Here is a 17,488-nt window from a genome sequence, read left to right on the forward strand (position 1 = left end):
AATATATAGATTGCGGTAGGCAGCATAGACATTTGTTCTTGTAATCCATGAATATGAAATGTTTTTCCACCTATTTGTGTCTTCCTCAATTTCTTTCATGAGTGTTCTATAGTTTTCTGAGGACAGATCCTATGCCTCTTTGGATAGGTTTATTCCTAGGTATATTACAGTTTTGAGTGCAATTGTAAATGGGATCGACTCCTTAATTTCTCCTTTCTTCTCTCACATTATATAGAAATGCAGCTGATTACTGTGCATTGATTTTATATCCTGCCATACTGCTGAATTTCTGTATGAGTTCTAGAATATTGGAGTGGAGTCTTTTGGGTTTTCACATAGAGTATCTTGTCATCTGCAGAGAGTGAGAGTTTGACTACGTCTTTGCTGATTCAGATGCCTTTCATTTCTTTTTTATCTGATTGCTGAGACTAGGACTTCTAGTACTCTGTTGAACAGCTGTGGTGATAGTCGACATTCCTGTCATGTTCTGTCCTTACGGGGAAAACTCTCAGTTTTTCCCCATTGAGAATGATATTTACTGTAGGCTTTTCCTATTTGGCTTTTATGATATTGAGGTATATTCCTTCCACCCCTACAGTGTGAGGAGTTTTAATCAAGAAAGAATGCTATATCAGGGCGCCTGGGTGGCTCAGTGGGTTAAAGCCTCTGCCTTCAGCTCAGGTCATGATTCCAGGGTCCTGGGATCAAGCCCCGCATTGGGCCCTCTGCTCAGCGAGGAGCCTGCTTCCTCCTCTCTCTCTCTGCCTGCTTCTCTGCCTACTTGTGATCTCTATATGTCAAGTAAATAAATAAAATCTTTTAAAAAAAGAGAAAGGATGCTATACTTGTCAGTGCTTTTTTTGCATCTATTGAGTAGATCATATGGTTCTTATCCTTTCTTTTATTTATGGAGTGTATCATATTGAATGATTTGCAGATGTTGAGCCACCCTGGCAATCCAGGAACAAATACCACTTGGTTGTGATGAATAATCCTTTTTTTTATATATATAAAATCATATTTTTTTTTTCACTTACATGTGGAATCTTTTTTTTCATTTATTTATTTTCAGCATAACAGTATTTTTTCACCACACCCAGTGCTCCATGCAATCTGTGCCCTCTATAATACCCACCACCTGGTACCCCAACCTCCCACCCCCCCACCACTTCAAACCCCTCAGATTTTTTTTCAGAGTCCATAGTCTTTCATGATTCACCTCCCCTTCCAATTTACCCCAACCCTCTTCTCTCTAACTCCCCATGTCCTCCATGCTATTTGTTATGCTCCACAAGTAAGTGAAACCATATGATAATTGATTCTTTCTGCTTGACTTATTTCACAATCCTTTTAATGGACTGTTGGATCCTATTGGCTAGTATTTTGGTGAGAATTTTTGCATCCATGTTCATTGGGATATTGGTCTGTAATTCTCTTGCTGGGGTCTTTGTTTTGGGGAGCAGGTAATGCTGGCCTCATATAGTTTGAAAGTGTTCCTCCAATTTATGTTATTTGAAGCAGCATCAGAAGAATAGGGGTAAGTTTTTCATTAAATGTTTGGTAAAATTCCTCTGTGAAGCCGTTTGGTCCTGGACTCTTGTTTGTTGGGAGATTTGTGATTATTGGTTCAATTTCCTGATCGGTTATGTGTCCAGGCTTTCTGTTTTTTCCCATTTCAGTTTTGGTAGTTTAGACATCTCTAGAAATGCCTCCATTTCTTCCAGATTGCCTAATTGTTGACATATAATTGTTCATATGTGTTCTTATAATTGTGTTTTTTCAGTGTTTGTATTTCTTTGGTGTTGGTAAAATATAATCCATGATTGTATTTATTTAGTTCCTTTCTTTTCTCTTTTTGATAACTCTGGCCAGAGGTTTGCCAATCTTACTAATTCTTTCAAGGAACCAGCTCCTTGTTTCGTTGATCTGTTCTACTCTTTCTCTTTCATTGTTTTATGCTCTGATCTTTATTAGTTCTCTTCATCTGTCATGTGTAGGCCTTTTTTGCTGTTCTTTTTCCAGCTCATTTAGGTGTAAGGATAGGTTGTGTACTTGAGACTTCTCTTGTTTCTTGTGAAAGGCTTGTATTGCTATATGCTTCCCTCTCAGGCCCACCTTTGCTGAATCCCAAAGGTTTTGAACCATTGTATATTCATTTTCATTTGTTTCCATGATTTTTTTCAATTATTTAATTTCCTGGTTGACCCATTTATTTTTTAGTAGAATACTCTCTAGCCTCCACGTATGTGAGTTCTTTCCAAATTTCCTTTTGTGATTGAGTTCCAAATTCCCAGTATTAGGGTCTAGGGATACGTGAGGAATAATCCCAATCTTTTGGTACCAGTTGAGATGTGATTGTGACCCAGGATGTAATCTATTCTGGAGAATGTTTTGGTGTACTCAAGAAAAATGTGTATTTTTTTGCTTTAGGATGGAATGTTCTGAATATGTATGTGAAGTCCACCTGTGTCATTCAAAACACTTATTTCCTTGTTTATCTTCTGTTTAGATGATAGGTCCATTCCTGTGAGTGGGGTGATCAAGTCCAGTACTACTGTTGTATTACTGTTGCTGTGTTTCTTTAATTTTATTATTAATTGGCTTATATAACTGGCTGCTCCCTTGTTAGCAACATAAATATTTACCATTGTTAGATGTTCTTGCTTGATAGAGCCTTTAAGTATGATATAGTAGCCTTCCTCATCTCTTATGACAGTCTTTGGTTTAAAATCTAATTTGTCTGATAAAAGTTGCTACCCCAGTTTTCTTTTGATGTCCATTAGCATGATAAATATTTTTCTACCCCCCTTACTTTCTTTTTTTTTTAAAGATTTTATTTATTATTTATTTGACAGAGAGATCACAGTAGACAGAGAGTCAGGCAGAGAGAGAGGAAGGGAAGCAGGCCCCCTGCTGAGCAGCGAGCCCGATGCAGGACTTGATCCCAGGACCCTGAGATAATGACCTGAGCCGAAGGCAGCGGCTTAACCCACTGAGCCACCCAGGCGCCCTCTACCCCCCTTACTTTCAATCTGGAGGTGTCTTTGGGTCTAAAACAATTCTCTTTAGATGAAATATGGATGGGTCTTGGCCTTTTCATCCAATCCTAAACTTCATGCCTTTGATTGTCCATTTATTCTATTTACATTCAGAGTAACAATTTAGTTGCATTGTATTACCTATAAATGAAACTTAAAAGTCTAAAAAAAAAAGGAGAAAGAAGAGGGAAGCTACTCTTCTCCCAAGAGAAGTTACTCACCCAAGGTGAACAGAACAAAGAGAGTATCATGGGACAGATAGGGTAAACAGAGGGAAAACAGAGCAATACACTACATATCCTGAGTGTATTATGGTTGGTTTGTTAGAAAAAACTCCATCTCAACATTGTATAGAAGGAAAAACTTCCATAAATATATATATAGTTAATAAATAATACATATAGTACATAGTATTATCTAATATATATTATGTAAAATACTTCTACATTTTACAAATTTACATATTTACATACATTTACAAATATATATTTCAAAATACATATATTTACATATATATATATATATATATATATATATATATATCCCAAAATAAAATTAAATGTACTGAAAGGACAGAATGTATCCGTGAATATGAAAATTTATAAAGACTTTAAGAAAACAACAAAAAAAAACCCTAAAAAACCTAAAAAACAAAAACAAGAAGGGGAAGAAGAAGAGGAAGAAGAAGAAAAGACATTATTATTAGGCATTTAAAGAGAAGAGAGCAATACCCTAGAATCTAGGTGAATTTTGTCTGTTAGAATAAACTGCACCCCAAAATTATAAAGAAAGAGAAACCTAAATATTTACAAAAACAAAATTAAATACAATGAAAGGAAAGAAAGTTAACTACAAAACTGAAAGTTAAGATTAAAAAGGAGTTGATAAAATAAGTTGGTTGAAAAAGAGAAAAAGGAAAAAAATTAAAATTGAAAGACAAAACTGTGAATAGATAAAAATGATGTGGTCCCTATTTACCATGGAATTTTACTCAGCCATCAGAAAGGTTGAATACTCAACTTTTGCATCAACGTGGATGGGACTGGAGGAGATTATACTGAGTGAATTAAGTCAAGCGGAGAAAGTCACTTATCATATGGTTTCACTTACTTATGGAACATAAGGAATAACATGGAGGACATTAGCAGAAGGAAAGGAAAAGTGAATTGGGGGAAAACAGAGGGGGAGATGAACCATGAGAGATTGTGGACTCTGAGAAACCAAGGGTTTTAGAGGAGAGGAGGTCGGGGGATGGGTGAGCCCGGTGGTAGGTATTAAGGAGGGCACGTGTTGCAGCAGGCTCCCCGCCAAGCAAGGAGCCCGATGCGGGACTCGATCCCAGGACCCTGGGATCATGACCTGAGCCGAAGGCAGCGGCTTACCCAACTGAGCCACCCGGGCATCCTTACTTTATTTCTTTTTGATGCCATGTGCAACCTATGAAAATGCCCAACAATAGAGAAATGATCAAATTGTTGACAATATTTAATACTACATAATTTAAAAAGCTGATGCAGAGCTATCATTTGTAACTTAAAAAGAGCACAGTATCTTAAGAGGAAAAATACTGTCAATGAATGTAAATATTACACAATTTGTTGAAAAACACTGTTCAGAAGGACACCCAAGCGAAAAATTGAACAAGTCCTTCTTTTGTCATAATACGTTTCTGAGCTTTCGGAATGTTTACACTTGAGATACAAAGGTAGACAGCTAAAATTTATTGAACATTTACTGTGTGTGCCAGGTGCCGACTCAAGCTTTACATGTCTTATTACTTCATTTAATCCCCCCCAAACCTGAGATGGTATAACCATCCACCTTATAGAGTAGAAGTGGAGGTTCAGAGACTCACAGTAAATTGTCTGAGGTTGAAGTGAAGGAACAGGCAGAGCTGGAAGTCACACCCATGTGTCTCAGACAACAGAGTTCATGCTTCGCCTGTGAGGCTGTGCTGCCTCAGAGAGCGGACACAGGAGGATGCATGCCAGTTAGGAAGGGCCAGATGTCACTGTGAGTAACCCAAAGCCATGTGTCTTAGCGGCTTCTCCTAGGGAAGTATGTTTCTAGCACCTGCCACATGTCCACATAGTCTTCGTGGGACCAGGATAAAAGAGCGGCCACCATAGGGACCTGCCAGGTGCTCTGTGAGATGGATGGAGGGGGAGCCGGACTCAGTCCCAGGTGCTCTGTTCGAGGCGGCACGTCTCACTCCCACTCACAGCTCACAGGTCGGGGCATGTCTACAGGACTGCATCCAGCTTCCTGCGTCAGAGGACAGCCTGACCTGCTTTGTGGCGCCTCTGGGGGACTGTGCAGGGTCAGAAGAGGGTCGTGGGATATTGGTAGGAGACGGCAGCAGGACTACATCAGGATGGGTTTGCTTTCTCCTCTACCACATAGCATTTATAGGTGTCAGTCTATTAGGCATGATTTTGAGACCATACAGTGTTCTCACACCAAGATTCCAGGGTATTCTCAGCTAAAGACACATTTGATTACGACCGCATCATGCTCACATCCTCCAGAGCCGGTGTAGCTCTTTTCCGTTTCTACTTCTTTACTCCTATTGCATTGATAGAGGTACTTCTCGATTTCTAAACATATGGACATTTCTAGTTAGGTTTTTATCAGTGATTTCTAGCACATTATGTTATCACAACAGGCTCTGTGCAATTTCATGCCTCTAAAACAGATTTAAGTTTCCCTCATGGCCAGAGTAAATCAGGTGCATTTTTGTCACGGTCTCCTACGTGCCTAAAGTTAATGCGTCCTCCACAGTGGATACGGATGTGGACAGATGTATGGAGACAGCTGTGGGATTCAGATGGTTTGCCATCAGGATCTATATCTTGTGGATGTTCTGTCTGCATCGAGTTGCTGAGAGAGGGCTGGAACCTCCTACTCTGATTGTGTATTTGATTGTTTTTGCCGTTTGGTCCTCCTTTGCTTTCTCCATTGTTCAGCCAGTGGCTCTGGGCCGGGAGTGTGGAAAGGAAGGAGAGAGCACCCAGAAGTGGGAACAGGGACCTGGGTTGGAGGGAGCAAACAGGAAGGATGGCCAAAGTTCCAGAGAGGACCTGTCGTTGGGATGGCCCGTGGTGGGGTATCGGGGGGGAGGGGCTTTGTACCAATGAGGTCACCTGTGGCATCTATGTTGAGGTACTGGGGGCAAAGGCAGCTGATTTATTGGGAAAGCGTGTAAAGCCTCTGGGTTGCTGAGGAAACACTGAACCAGGGGAAGGCTTGGAAGAAGATGGATTCTCCTCCACACCAACTGCTCCTGAGAGTCCACTGGCTGCCACTGTGTCCTGTGAGCTCATACCTTACTAACCTGCTGACCTCCTAAACTTTCTGAACCGTGCTCCTTCCGTTGAGTACTTAATCTGACCTCGATACTGTCCCTGACCCCTTCTTCTCCTGGCAAGTGCCTCTGTTTCCACACTGCTCTCAGCCCCGTCTCCTTTCCCACCCTCCTCACCCCTGCCACCCCTCCTCTTCCTCCAACCATCTCCACCTCCTCCCTGGGGTCCCAGTGCCCCTTGAAAGGACGAGGTCATGAAGGTGCAGACGCTACTCTTCCGGCTTGTGTCCCAGTTCCCCAAACCCAAATGTGATTAGACATGGCACTTCAGTGCTGTTTTCCTTCCTTTTTCTTTTTTTTTTTTTTTGGTTTTATTCTTAGAGAAAGGGTACAGGTGTGGGGGAAGGGCAGAGGGGGTTGAAGAGAGAAAATCCCAAGCCAGTTATGTAGTGAGACTTGAGCCCAAAGAGGGGCTCAGTCTGCGGACCACGAGATCAAGACTTGATCCAAACCAAGACTACGTCACTTCACTGACTGAGCCACCTGAGTGCCCATGAGCTGCTGGTGGTGTCTTCCTTCCGACTGGGTTCTTTCACATGGTAGTTAAATAACAGCCTTTTCATGGGTTTCTTGATGGGAAATTCAGATCTTCCTGAAGACCGGGCACCACAGGGCAGGTTTCTTAGTCGGTCTGAAGAGGTTGTGACCGCAGCCACCCACCTCTGTCTGTGCTACTTGGTCCAGGAAGAGCAGTTTTGGTCGGATGGAAACCTGAATATCCTAGGTTTAGAGTGTCAAGAAGGAAGGATTTGTGAAGATACAAAAATCCATTGAGCTCTTTGTCCTAAATAGGGGGCTTGAATGATATGTACCTTATATCTCATTAAAATTATCTTTAACAATGTCAGTAACTCAAGGCCCCTGGCTCAGATGACTTAAGCATCTGCCTTTGGCTCAGGTTATGATCCCAGGCTCCTGGGACCAAGGCCTGTATTGGGCTCTCTGCTTGGCAGGGAGCCTCCTCCTCCTTCTTCCTCTACTGTTGCCTCTGCTTGTGCTCTCTCACTCTGTCATATGTATAAAGAAAAAAATTTTTTAAATGTCAGGAACTCTAACTTAAAGGAGCTATGGGTATTAGAGTGGCTCCTGAAAGCCTGGTCAAGCTCCTGCTTGAAGCCTTGTAAGTGTAGGATCCTCTTATTGTGTGGTTTGAGCGATCAGCACATTGTCCATACTAGTCCGGTTTGGTGGCCCTGGGAACGGTGCTAGCTTAAGCACTGGTGCTGGGAGTAGAGTGTTAAACTGTGTAATGTCCTTTGTGCTCTGTGCTTCCTAGTTTGTTGACTTTTAACAACTTCTGAGTCAGCCCTTTTCTTCTGGTCTTGGAGGCTGTCCCAAAGGACTGTGTGTCTGTGTCCCACCAGGTCCATGGGAGACCTGAGAAGCCCAGTAGACACTAAGTGACCACATCCTGCTGGGACATTTGTCACAGGAGAACCCCTAGGAGTCATGTGATCAGGAAATGAAGGAGTTGCTGTACTTTCTTTGGCCACGTATGTGCAGAGTGTTGATTTCCCCAAAGTAAAAAGGTCCTGAATGTCCTTAACTGTCCAAATATAAAGAAATTAATGGTTTCCAGTATGAATATCTTATTTTGTCATTAAAAAGTGAAACACCGGGGCGCCTGGGTGGCTCACTGGGTTGGGCCTCTGTGTTCAGCTCGGGTCATGATCTCAGGGTCCTGGGATCGAGCCCCGCATCAGGCTCTCTGCTCAGTGGGGAGCCTGCTTCCCCCTCTCTCTCTGCCTGCCTCTCTGCCTACTTGTGATCTTTCTCTCTGTCAAATAAATAAATAAAATATTGAAAAAAAAAAGTGAAACACCATATCCCCAGGAGAGAGAGAGTCACACTGATAGACAGATAGGGAACACCCCTAGAATTAAGTAGACTTCTTTAGATTGACTGGCACCAGATTCGTAGGGATCTAGAAAGTGCCATTAGTTTGGAAGGATCCTTGAACTGAGGCAAAGTCATCCCACATGAATACCTCGTCAAAACAGACTCAATTCTGTTTCTTTTGAGTCTTCAGCAGAGGGAATTTCTTGGTCGTCTTGATTGGAATTATTCCCCTCTACCTAGGCTGCATCTCATGGATCTGTTCAGCTTTCTCACCCTGTCATCCCTGGTCTCTTGTATAAACTAACGAGTCACCTCCACCTGCTCATGGCCACAGTCTGTGAGAACCTAGTGTTTTGGGACCCACTGGATATGATCTAATTAAGAGTCAACTACTGGTATCAGCATCCAGACAGCTGCCAGATGTACCAAGTGCCCACAGCTGGGCATGTTTTACTTTCGTGACAAGATGGCCTCTGTCTCTTGTGCCTTTGATACCCATGATCAACCATTGTCTGACAGCTACTGCTCTCTTTCAGACAGTGGCTGTTCAAAGGCAGTGTATGTTTCCCGCTAGCACACATTTCCCTGACCTCAGCCGCGTGGGCTGAAGGGGAAAATGTTACATATTTCAGGAGCTCCTTTCTACAGAGGAGTGTGTCCACAAAATTCAAGCTTGGTGTGAATCAGTATGAATTGCATTGTTAGTGTCTTTTCTCCTGAAATACTTCTAATTCTAGCATTTTTTAAATGATATGTTCTTTGTTTTGGTGTCCATATCCAAGAATTTTGTATTCTTTTAGAAGTCAAATTTCAGAGTTGCTATTCCTTGATTTAGGTACAATAGTACAACATAGGAACATAAAATTTTTTTAAAGATTTTACTTTTTTATTTGATAGAGATTACAAGTAGTCAGAGAGGCAGGCAGAGAGAGAGAGAGAGAGAGGAGGAAGCAGGCTCCCTGCTGAGCAGAGAGCCTGATGTGGGGTTCGATCCCAGGACCCTGAGATAATGACCTGAGCCGAAGGCAGAGGGTTTAACCCACTGAGCCACCCAGGCACCCCAGGAACATAAATTTCTTTTATTTGCTATTTGGAGATAGCTGTTCAAGTAACTAAAAATCTCATATATATCATCAAAATATTCAAGATCACCTGATTATGCAAATCTTTGTGTACTTCAGGTATCTGATATTTTGAACTGTAATTCACAAGTAAAGTGAGCACTGAAGAAAAATCTATTTTCAGAAAGTAAACAATAATTAGAATTTATTTTTGTTGGAATAATAATCTCATATTTTTCTAATAGCAGCCTCTTTATCTCTCTCACTTTGTCCTTATCTTTAAACATCTGTCCATAGAACATGCTCATTTGTATCTCTTATACATTTATTTATGCTTTCTCTCATTCTTCCATAAATTTTGGGTGTATTTTTGGAAATGTTCCAAAGGAGTTTTTCCAGGTTCTTCTTGGATGTACAATAGAAGTCACTGACTTCCTACCTACTCTAAGTTTACATTGATTTGTCTATTTCAAGTTGGCTTATAAATTTTTAAGTTCTGTTAGCTATATGAAAATATTTGCAATGTGCTTACAGGCAAAATAAAATCTCTTAATATTTGTCTATTAGATTTTTTCCTACAGCTTCAGTGTGTTATAATGTATATGTGATCACAACATCTTTTTCAAAGGATACTGTTTGTTGATATTGGACATAGGTAAGCAACAAGAAAACCATCACCATGGTAAGATGATAAACACAAAACTCCCCAAAGTTTGCCCCAGCTCCTTGGTCATCCCTCTGTGCTCCTTCTCCTCCAGGAGGAGGTAGTTGAGAGGTATGCTTGCCTCCTGGAGGCCGGTTGAGGGTTTGTAAAGTTGATTCTTTGTGACAGATACACAGTAAATGTCTTCAAGATTCCCCATTATCTCAAATGGTATTTTACCTTGTCCTTTTCATGCCCGACCATTTCCCTCTTGGCCCTGATGGGACTGGAGTTCTGAAGAACCTTTCCGTTATTACTACCTCCTTGAGAATTTGTGTCTTTCATTTTACAGCAGGAGAACCATCCTTGCTGTAAGTATACTAAAGTAACTTATGTAATTTTATTCACAAATAAGCATAAAAATTTATAGTCACTGAACCTTTTATATGTGTTCAGTACTACACATTTTCCTTTAATATTTTCAATTATCACTTATACTGAAAAAGCTTAAATTTCTGTCGATGGGCCTCCTGTGATCCATGTTCCCTTTTTTTTTTTTGAAGTTCAAGCACAATTGACCAACAGTATATTAGTTCCATGTGCACAACATGACTCAGCAATTCTATATATTTCTCAGAGCTCATCACAATAAGTGTACACTTAGTGCCCTTCGCCTCTTTCACCCATCCATCCGCCCACCTCCCTCCAACCCGTGTTTTCTTAGAAGTGTGTTAGTTTCCATTTATTTTTCTCATTCTCCAGCTTTCTGTTCTTGAGTCTACTTTGAGTCATTTGTGGTCTGAGAACATGCTTTCTGAGATTTCTGTTCCCTTGGTTGTTCAGATGTATCTTATGGCCCCCAATATGGCCTATGTCAGTGAATCTTCCATGTGAGCTTGAGAAGAATGTATATTCTTCCATTGTTGGATGAAGTATTCCACAGACGGTAATGGATCCAATGGATTTCTGTGAACAAAGAAAAGTGGCTGCAGAGGAGTAGCTGTTCCTGTGTCAATTGTCACAAATACCGTTGTTTGAATGTATATGGCAGCCAGTCTAGATAATTGTATTTCTTTTAGAATTGGGTCCTAGAGTATTTTTGCCAAATGCATTCTATAGAATTAGACTTCCTACCTGGTTTGTGTAAGCCTCATTTTCCTTTCTAACTACTTGTCACACATTGTTGTGTGATTCATTGGGGTGGAAAAGGAAAGGTACCAACATTAATCACTTTGATACTTGGATCCTCTCTGGGTCTACATTGTCCTTTCAGTTTTAGTCTCATCCCATGTTCTTATCCCCCTGAATCAGGTCCATTTCTTGTTCAGTATGAGACGTGGTTCGAGAATGTGGGTACAAACACTGAATTCTCTTGCAGAAACAAGGAGAGTTTCTTTGTGGAAAATGCATTGGGGCTTCAGCAATACTGGGTCCCTTCATCCAGTGTACAACTGAGATCACTCCCTGCAGCCCAAATCCTAAGTAAGTCAGATATTTCATGTCTACCTGATTTTTTTTGGCTGTAACTCTCCCAGTTCCGAACCAAAGCCTGCAGTTTCACTAGGGCTGAACTTCACTTGTTTCCTTCTAAGCCTGTACTCATAAACTCGTTCAGTTTTTGAACTTCACTTGCCTGTTTCAGAATTCACTAATGTGTCCTGGGGAGATTGGCTCCCACTGCCAGGCTGGCTTTCTCCTAGGCTTCCTCCTTCTCCATCTGGTTCTCATGTTTCTTCATGTGCTCTTTAGAAATTGGGAGCATTCACTCACAAGTTTCCTCCCTTGTCCACTGCTTTTTTTCCTCAGGAGAAGATCAGGACTTTAGCGTCCCTCATTCATGTTGAAAAGCAAAACTGTCCCCTGAAGACTCAGCTTTGTGTTATTCCTTCCCACTCTGGGGGGAGGGGCTGCTCTCTCTCACAGGCACCTGGGTTCTGTTCATTGTTAAGTTCTTCTTGGGGCAGGTAGAGTGACCTGACCACCTTTCTCTCTTTAGCACCTTACAACCAAACCACTATATTACAGCTGCTGCAGAAAACATTTGCTGAAGATTTGCCTGAGAGACCAGATGCAAATGCTTGTGTTCTTTTTCTAGAACTTTGTCCGTTTTAAAGGGACTTTTTGCATGTGATTCTTGACAGTGTCATGTTGGAACTATTTAAATCAACACCATGAACAAAAGAGTCTGAGGGCAGCACAGCAAACCAATCCTTTCTAAGCAATGCTGTTCGCTGCCTTCATTATCAATGAACTTGGTCTAGGTCAAGTAGGTTGACTCAATGCAGTTGATAGTCTTCCATCTGAAATATGTTTCCTGGAGATAACAGCATGAGTATGTGACAGTTCACATCATTTTAGACTTCAGGGCATATTGTTGGCACTAAGATTGCCTTTTCCTGCACCAGGATCCTCAGAAGTGGAGGTGCAGATTGTACTTCTAAAGCCTGGAGATGTGTGGGAGTGAGTTTCCATGTCAGTGAAGCCATATTCTTGAAGGTTCCTTTCAGGCTCACTGTCTCTGTCAGGCACAAACTTGGTCTGAGGATCAGGGCTCCCCACTGAAGTGTGAGACTAATCATGGGCCCCTGCTTCATCCTAATGGCTATAGTTGGTCAGGCTTAGTTTTTCACTTTGCCCTGAAGTGAGCCTTCACCAAAGACCAACTCTGAGAGGGCACAAAGTGCAATGTTATTTGGTGATATGATGAATGAACTTAAGTAGAGAAGACCCAATTGCAGGGAACATGGCAGCAGCCAGCGTTTGATACTTCTTTAGACCTAAATGGGGCCTTCATTCACTTCTCTCTTGTGTTCTCCATCTGTACTTTTAGGGGAGATATTCAAATCTAGGCCATCAAGTGTGCTGGGAGGATAAATGGCAGAAATTCAGGACCTTGGCTACTGGACAATGTACATACCTTTCCCATCTTAGGAAGCTAGAAGAGACCATTAATGAACTGGATGCAACCAAGAATGAGCTGTCAGATGCCAATGAAAATCTGAAGGTAACCAAAGAAGAAATGGACAAGTATAAGTAAGTTCACACTACCTACTAGTGGCTAATGAAATCCCTGTTCCCTTTGGATTTTTAATCTTTGTACATTGTTAGGACTCAAGTAATATACACGAAAATTCAGAGGATGTATCCAGAGAGAATTAACATACATGGAAAGCTAAGGAAGAAAACAATTACATTACTAAACATGTCCTGATCCCCAGCGTTGGTGTGACTCTGTGAAAACTGGCTCCACACCAGTGCCCTTGGGGTGGTGTCAGTTGTCCTAATCTTGAGGAAAGCAGTTGGTCCTAGAATGAGTCCTACCCATAAACATGGTAGTGCCATCTGATGGTGATGGTCTTTGCAATCCTGGGAACCATGGCAAGGATAGAAGTTCAAGGAGACTAGAGCTTCATGACAAAAGACACTTGTCATGTGATTAACTGAGGGAAAGACTGAAAATGGGTAAGAAAATTATGTCAATTCTGATCCTGCAGGTGAAGAAAAACGATTAAGGAAAGGCTGTAACAATAGCTTTGATCCTACTGTCCAGTTATAATCAGGTGAAAGTGTTTCCTGTGTCAGGATCCGGTCAGATAAGAGGAGGTTGGTCACTTGGGCAGATGATGGAAAATCACACCCAATGTTGGGTTTTGTCTGATGAAAACACTTGTCCCTCAGACAACAAGTGGAAGACATGCAGCACCAGCTGCCAGAGGCGGAGTTCACCTTCCAAGGCCAGGTGACCTGAGTTGTGCCCAACACACTGACCCGTTGGCGCCCCCTGCAGGTGACGGGAGTGGCCCTTAGAGCCCTGAACATGGGCTCTTGGTGTGCTGGCTTTTTTCAGATCGCAGTCCAGGAGAGGAATGCTGTGGCTAACTGGGTAAGTGTTTTCCTTTTCCTCGTCTTCTCTTGGGGCACAGTCTGGCACACCCGATGATGGGTGTGTTTTTTCTCCCACAGATGAGGGCTCGGGATTGGGAGAGGAGGATAGTGCAGCAGAGCAGGGAGAACGCCTACCTGAAACACAGGTGTGAGAGTTTGCCGTGCATTTTTACGGGTGTTTGGAGGGGTGATTGCTACGCTGTCTAGGAAGGGGCATGGTGCTGTAATTCTTAGAGATGTCCATTCTTTTTCTGTGTTCAAGACTATGCATGATGAATGGGGAGATGCCACCTGAGAGATCCATGAGGCAGGAACAGATCCCAGGAAGGCCTGAGTTGCAAAAGCCTCTGCGGCAATGTAGGGGGAACGATGTGAAATGCAGCAGCCTGATTTCTGCTGTGAAACCACACGGTGTCCTTCCTCTTCCTGTGAAGAGGAAGTGATCGCTGTGTGTCCTGGAGAGAATCATAGGCACTAAGGCCTGCAGGTTGTCCGAAGGGGTGACAGGAGGGTGGTTTCCTCATATGTCCCCAGGCAGCAGGACACTTAACCAGGGACAGGTGGAGCTCACGCCCCTCCCCAACTACAGACCCTGCCAACCCCCGCACCACCTCCAGAAGAGCTGAGCCTGGACGAGTTGGGAGCCCGAGCTCCAGTCCCACTTTGACTCAGTGGCCAAGCCTTTTGGGGAAAAAAGAACTATTTGAGAAAAAATACATTTATCCTTTATAGTGGTTCCTTTATTTTTATTTATAATCTACAGTACTACATTCATCAATGAAATTTTTGCATTTTACTCCTTTAATGTTATTGGTATAATGCCTCAGCTTTACTGCTCATTTTCTTTTCTTTTCTTTTTTGTTCATGACTGTTGTAGCCCATTTCTTTTAAAAATATTTATGTAGTGGCCAGTTACACGTTAGATCTCATCTATAGACTGAAAGATAGAGCCATCAACCTACGGCCTGAGAAAAGATTGCGTGCTGTTCATGTTGAGGTGTTAGTCACTTTTTAGCAGGTTGAGCTGGGAGCCCTCTACTGCTGTTCCCTTAGCTATGAAAACACCTGAGACAAGTCTGGGGGCAGTGGTCCCTTCCTTGAGAGGGAGGGGTGAGTCTCTCCCTTTCCTCAGGGGTCAACAGAGACTTGTGGGAAATGCTCCGTCTGAGAAGGGACCCGAGAATGGGAGAGAGGAACGTGGCGGGGGTGGGTTTGGAGGGCTGATGTGAATTCCGCACAGTCAGTGCCCGTCTGAATCCACCTGCATCCATTCTCAGGCGTTGGTCTGATGCTGAAGCTGGTGGGGCTCCCATTGGGAATGACGGCACTGAGAGTAACTGAGACCCAGAGATGGGTAACCATGGTGGCCTTTTCCAGATGTTCTGGAAAATGTCCCTTTCTGAGCAGCATCTGGCCTTGATTCTATTGGGTGGCTCCTGCAGTTTGTCTGTGGCATTGTTCACCTTCCAAAATACAAGCTCTTCACCTGGAGCCCAACAGGTTTTTCTCCATGAGGGATCCCTCCCAAAGCCACGGGTGCTTAGAGGAGAAGGATGACAGGGTGCGAGCCACATGCATTGTGATGTATGTGCCTGTGTGTGTGTGCGCGTGTGTGTGCACCCCTGCCTGCCCACAGTGCACACTCATGGAATGAGGATCCCTAACTACCCAGTGAAGCCTTCTGGCTGGTCTGGAGGTTGATGAGGAGGAAGGTGGCATGTTGACCTGGATGTGGATGCCCCCGTGTCTGGAATGTTCCGCCGTACTAGTTTGCAGTGATCCTTTTTCATCTTTAAGACACTACTTCTTCCTGGTGAACGTAGGCAGACCTGGGCAGTGATGTTCTGTGACAGTCTATTCCTGTGACAGCCACTGCCCTCTCCCCCGTCTTTGTACTGGCGCCAGCTGGGAGGGGCAGGTCAGTTTTGCAGCAGATGCAGCTCTCCGGAAGAAGCCGCGTGCTGAGAGCTCTTTGCTTTGGTTTCTTCTCTTGGTGTTTCAACTTTTGTCTGTTTTACTAAAATATTTTCTTGTCTGTTGTGCAGGTCGGTACAGGTGTGGGAGTGTTTCCTCATTGCCCAGGGCCCCTTCGTATGCCCTACCACATGGGGCAGAATATACCAGGCTTTCCTCCTCCTCCTCCAGCTCCACACTGGGAGACCTGGGGGCCTCGGCCCCATCGCGTTCCTCCACCACACGGTGAGATGATCTGAATTGATGTGATCCATAAAGCACATTCACAGTTTAGCCACTTCCGTCGGTGAGAGGATGCAGAGGTGGTACCACAGGGCTTTGCAAAGCAAAGCTAAGCCCGAGTGAGGACATGGTCACATTCCTCCGCTTTGTGTGGACGTCCATCTCATGGACTGTCTGGGCCACCGCCCAGAACTGGGCAGCAGGTGTCTGCCATGGAGAAGAAAGGTGACATCTCGCAGAGGACAGACACAGAAGCATTGCCCAGCTGCACTGCGCAGACACGAGGTTTTGGGCTCTGGGCTGGATGAAGCACAACCTTCACATCATCCTCATGTGTGGAGGCCCCAGTTGTCCTGCGTTATAGATTAGTTCTGGAAACATTTGTTCCCAGGCAGAGTGGTCGTACATGTGAGGGTGAGGGACTGTTCCCTCCTTCATCCACAGGGGTCAGGGGAGTCCTGTGAGAAACAGGAAGGACCTTCCAGAGGGAGAGCATGGAATAGTCTGGGGCAGGGGGAGAGGGTTGGCTTGAATCTTACGTGGTCATGGCCAGTCTGAGTCCACCTCCATCTCTACTAGGGCTTCCTTTCCACTCAGAAGCCTGTGGAGCTCAAGGGGACAATAGCAGCGCTGTGCCCAAGAAGGTCCCAGAGGAGAACCAAGCAAGTACAGGGGTGTTTTCAGTTGTACCCATTTCTGGAGTCCTGTTCCTCTCTGGGCAGCACCATCTTCTCACCTTGTGTCTGTTGGCATTTTGAAAGGTAAACACCATCACACACAGATCCTACGATATACTCAATCCTTCATGCAGAGCTTACAGGCTTCTCTATTTCCAGATCATCACCTTAGGTGGAGCCTCCTGAAGCCCCAGGTGCTTAGAGGTGAAGGACAGAGGGCATTGGCCTCGTGTGTGTGTGTGTGTGTGTAAATAACTTGAGGCAGGTGACATCTCACTCCCCAGTGAAGTCGACCAGTCTGGCTGACTCCTTAAAAGTCTGTTTTCCCATGGGAGCAGGAGCACTGTTGGTTTGGGGTCAGGAGACGAACCTGGGAGGGTGCCTGTGGTAATCCTCACAGACAGAAAACGGGAAAAACCATGCTGTGCCTCGCACTTTGTGCCACGTGCTTTGGGCAGCTTGAGTGTTGGTGGAGAAGGTGAGTTGTGAGACCTCCTCTGCTTTCCAATTGTGCAGACAAAGACGTGAGCTGGAATCCCTCCAGTTGGCCCCTGGGTGAGATGATGGTGCCCGCCGCCAGGTGCAGGTGTGTCATAGAAAACGCCCCCTGGTGCATCAGCCCTGAAGCGGGAATCCCGGTGACTCCCCTCAGGGCCCACCCCTCACACGGGTTTCACTTGTGCTCCCCAGAGCGGGTTCAGATGGGGTCTGGTGGCTGTGCCAGCTCATAGCGTCTCTCCCGACCCATCCTGGGAGCGTCATGCGCTCTCCAGACACACCAGTTT

The 17,488-nt window shown here is 44.0% G+C and overlaps 1 protein-coding gene across 1 annotated transcript in view; it reads left to right on the top strand.

Annotated features, from left to right (window-relative positions):
• LOC122895869 (transport and Golgi organization protein 1 homolog) overlaps positions 1-16,919 on the top strand; it is an 82,327-nt gene extending 65,408 nt beyond the window's left edge. Inside the window, exons 15-16 of the mRNA XM_044233628.1 lie at positions 15,876-16,029; positions 16,606-16,919. Coding sequence (XP_044089563.1) covers positions 15,876-16,029; positions 16,606-16,784 — 333 coding nt within the window. The 3' untranslated portion in view covers positions 16,785-16,919. The remainder of the gene's footprint in view (positions 1-15,875; positions 16,030-16,605) is intronic.
• Positions 16,920-17,488: the final 569 nt, after the last annotated feature.

The sequence above is a fragment of the Neovison vison genome, chromosome 14 (assembly GCF_020171115.1).
Source record: "Neovison vison isolate M4711 chromosome 14, ASM_NN_V1, whole genome shotgun sequence".
Taxonomy (NCBI): domain Eukaryota; kingdom Metazoa; phylum Chordata; class Mammalia; order Carnivora; family Mustelidae; genus Neogale; species Neogale vison.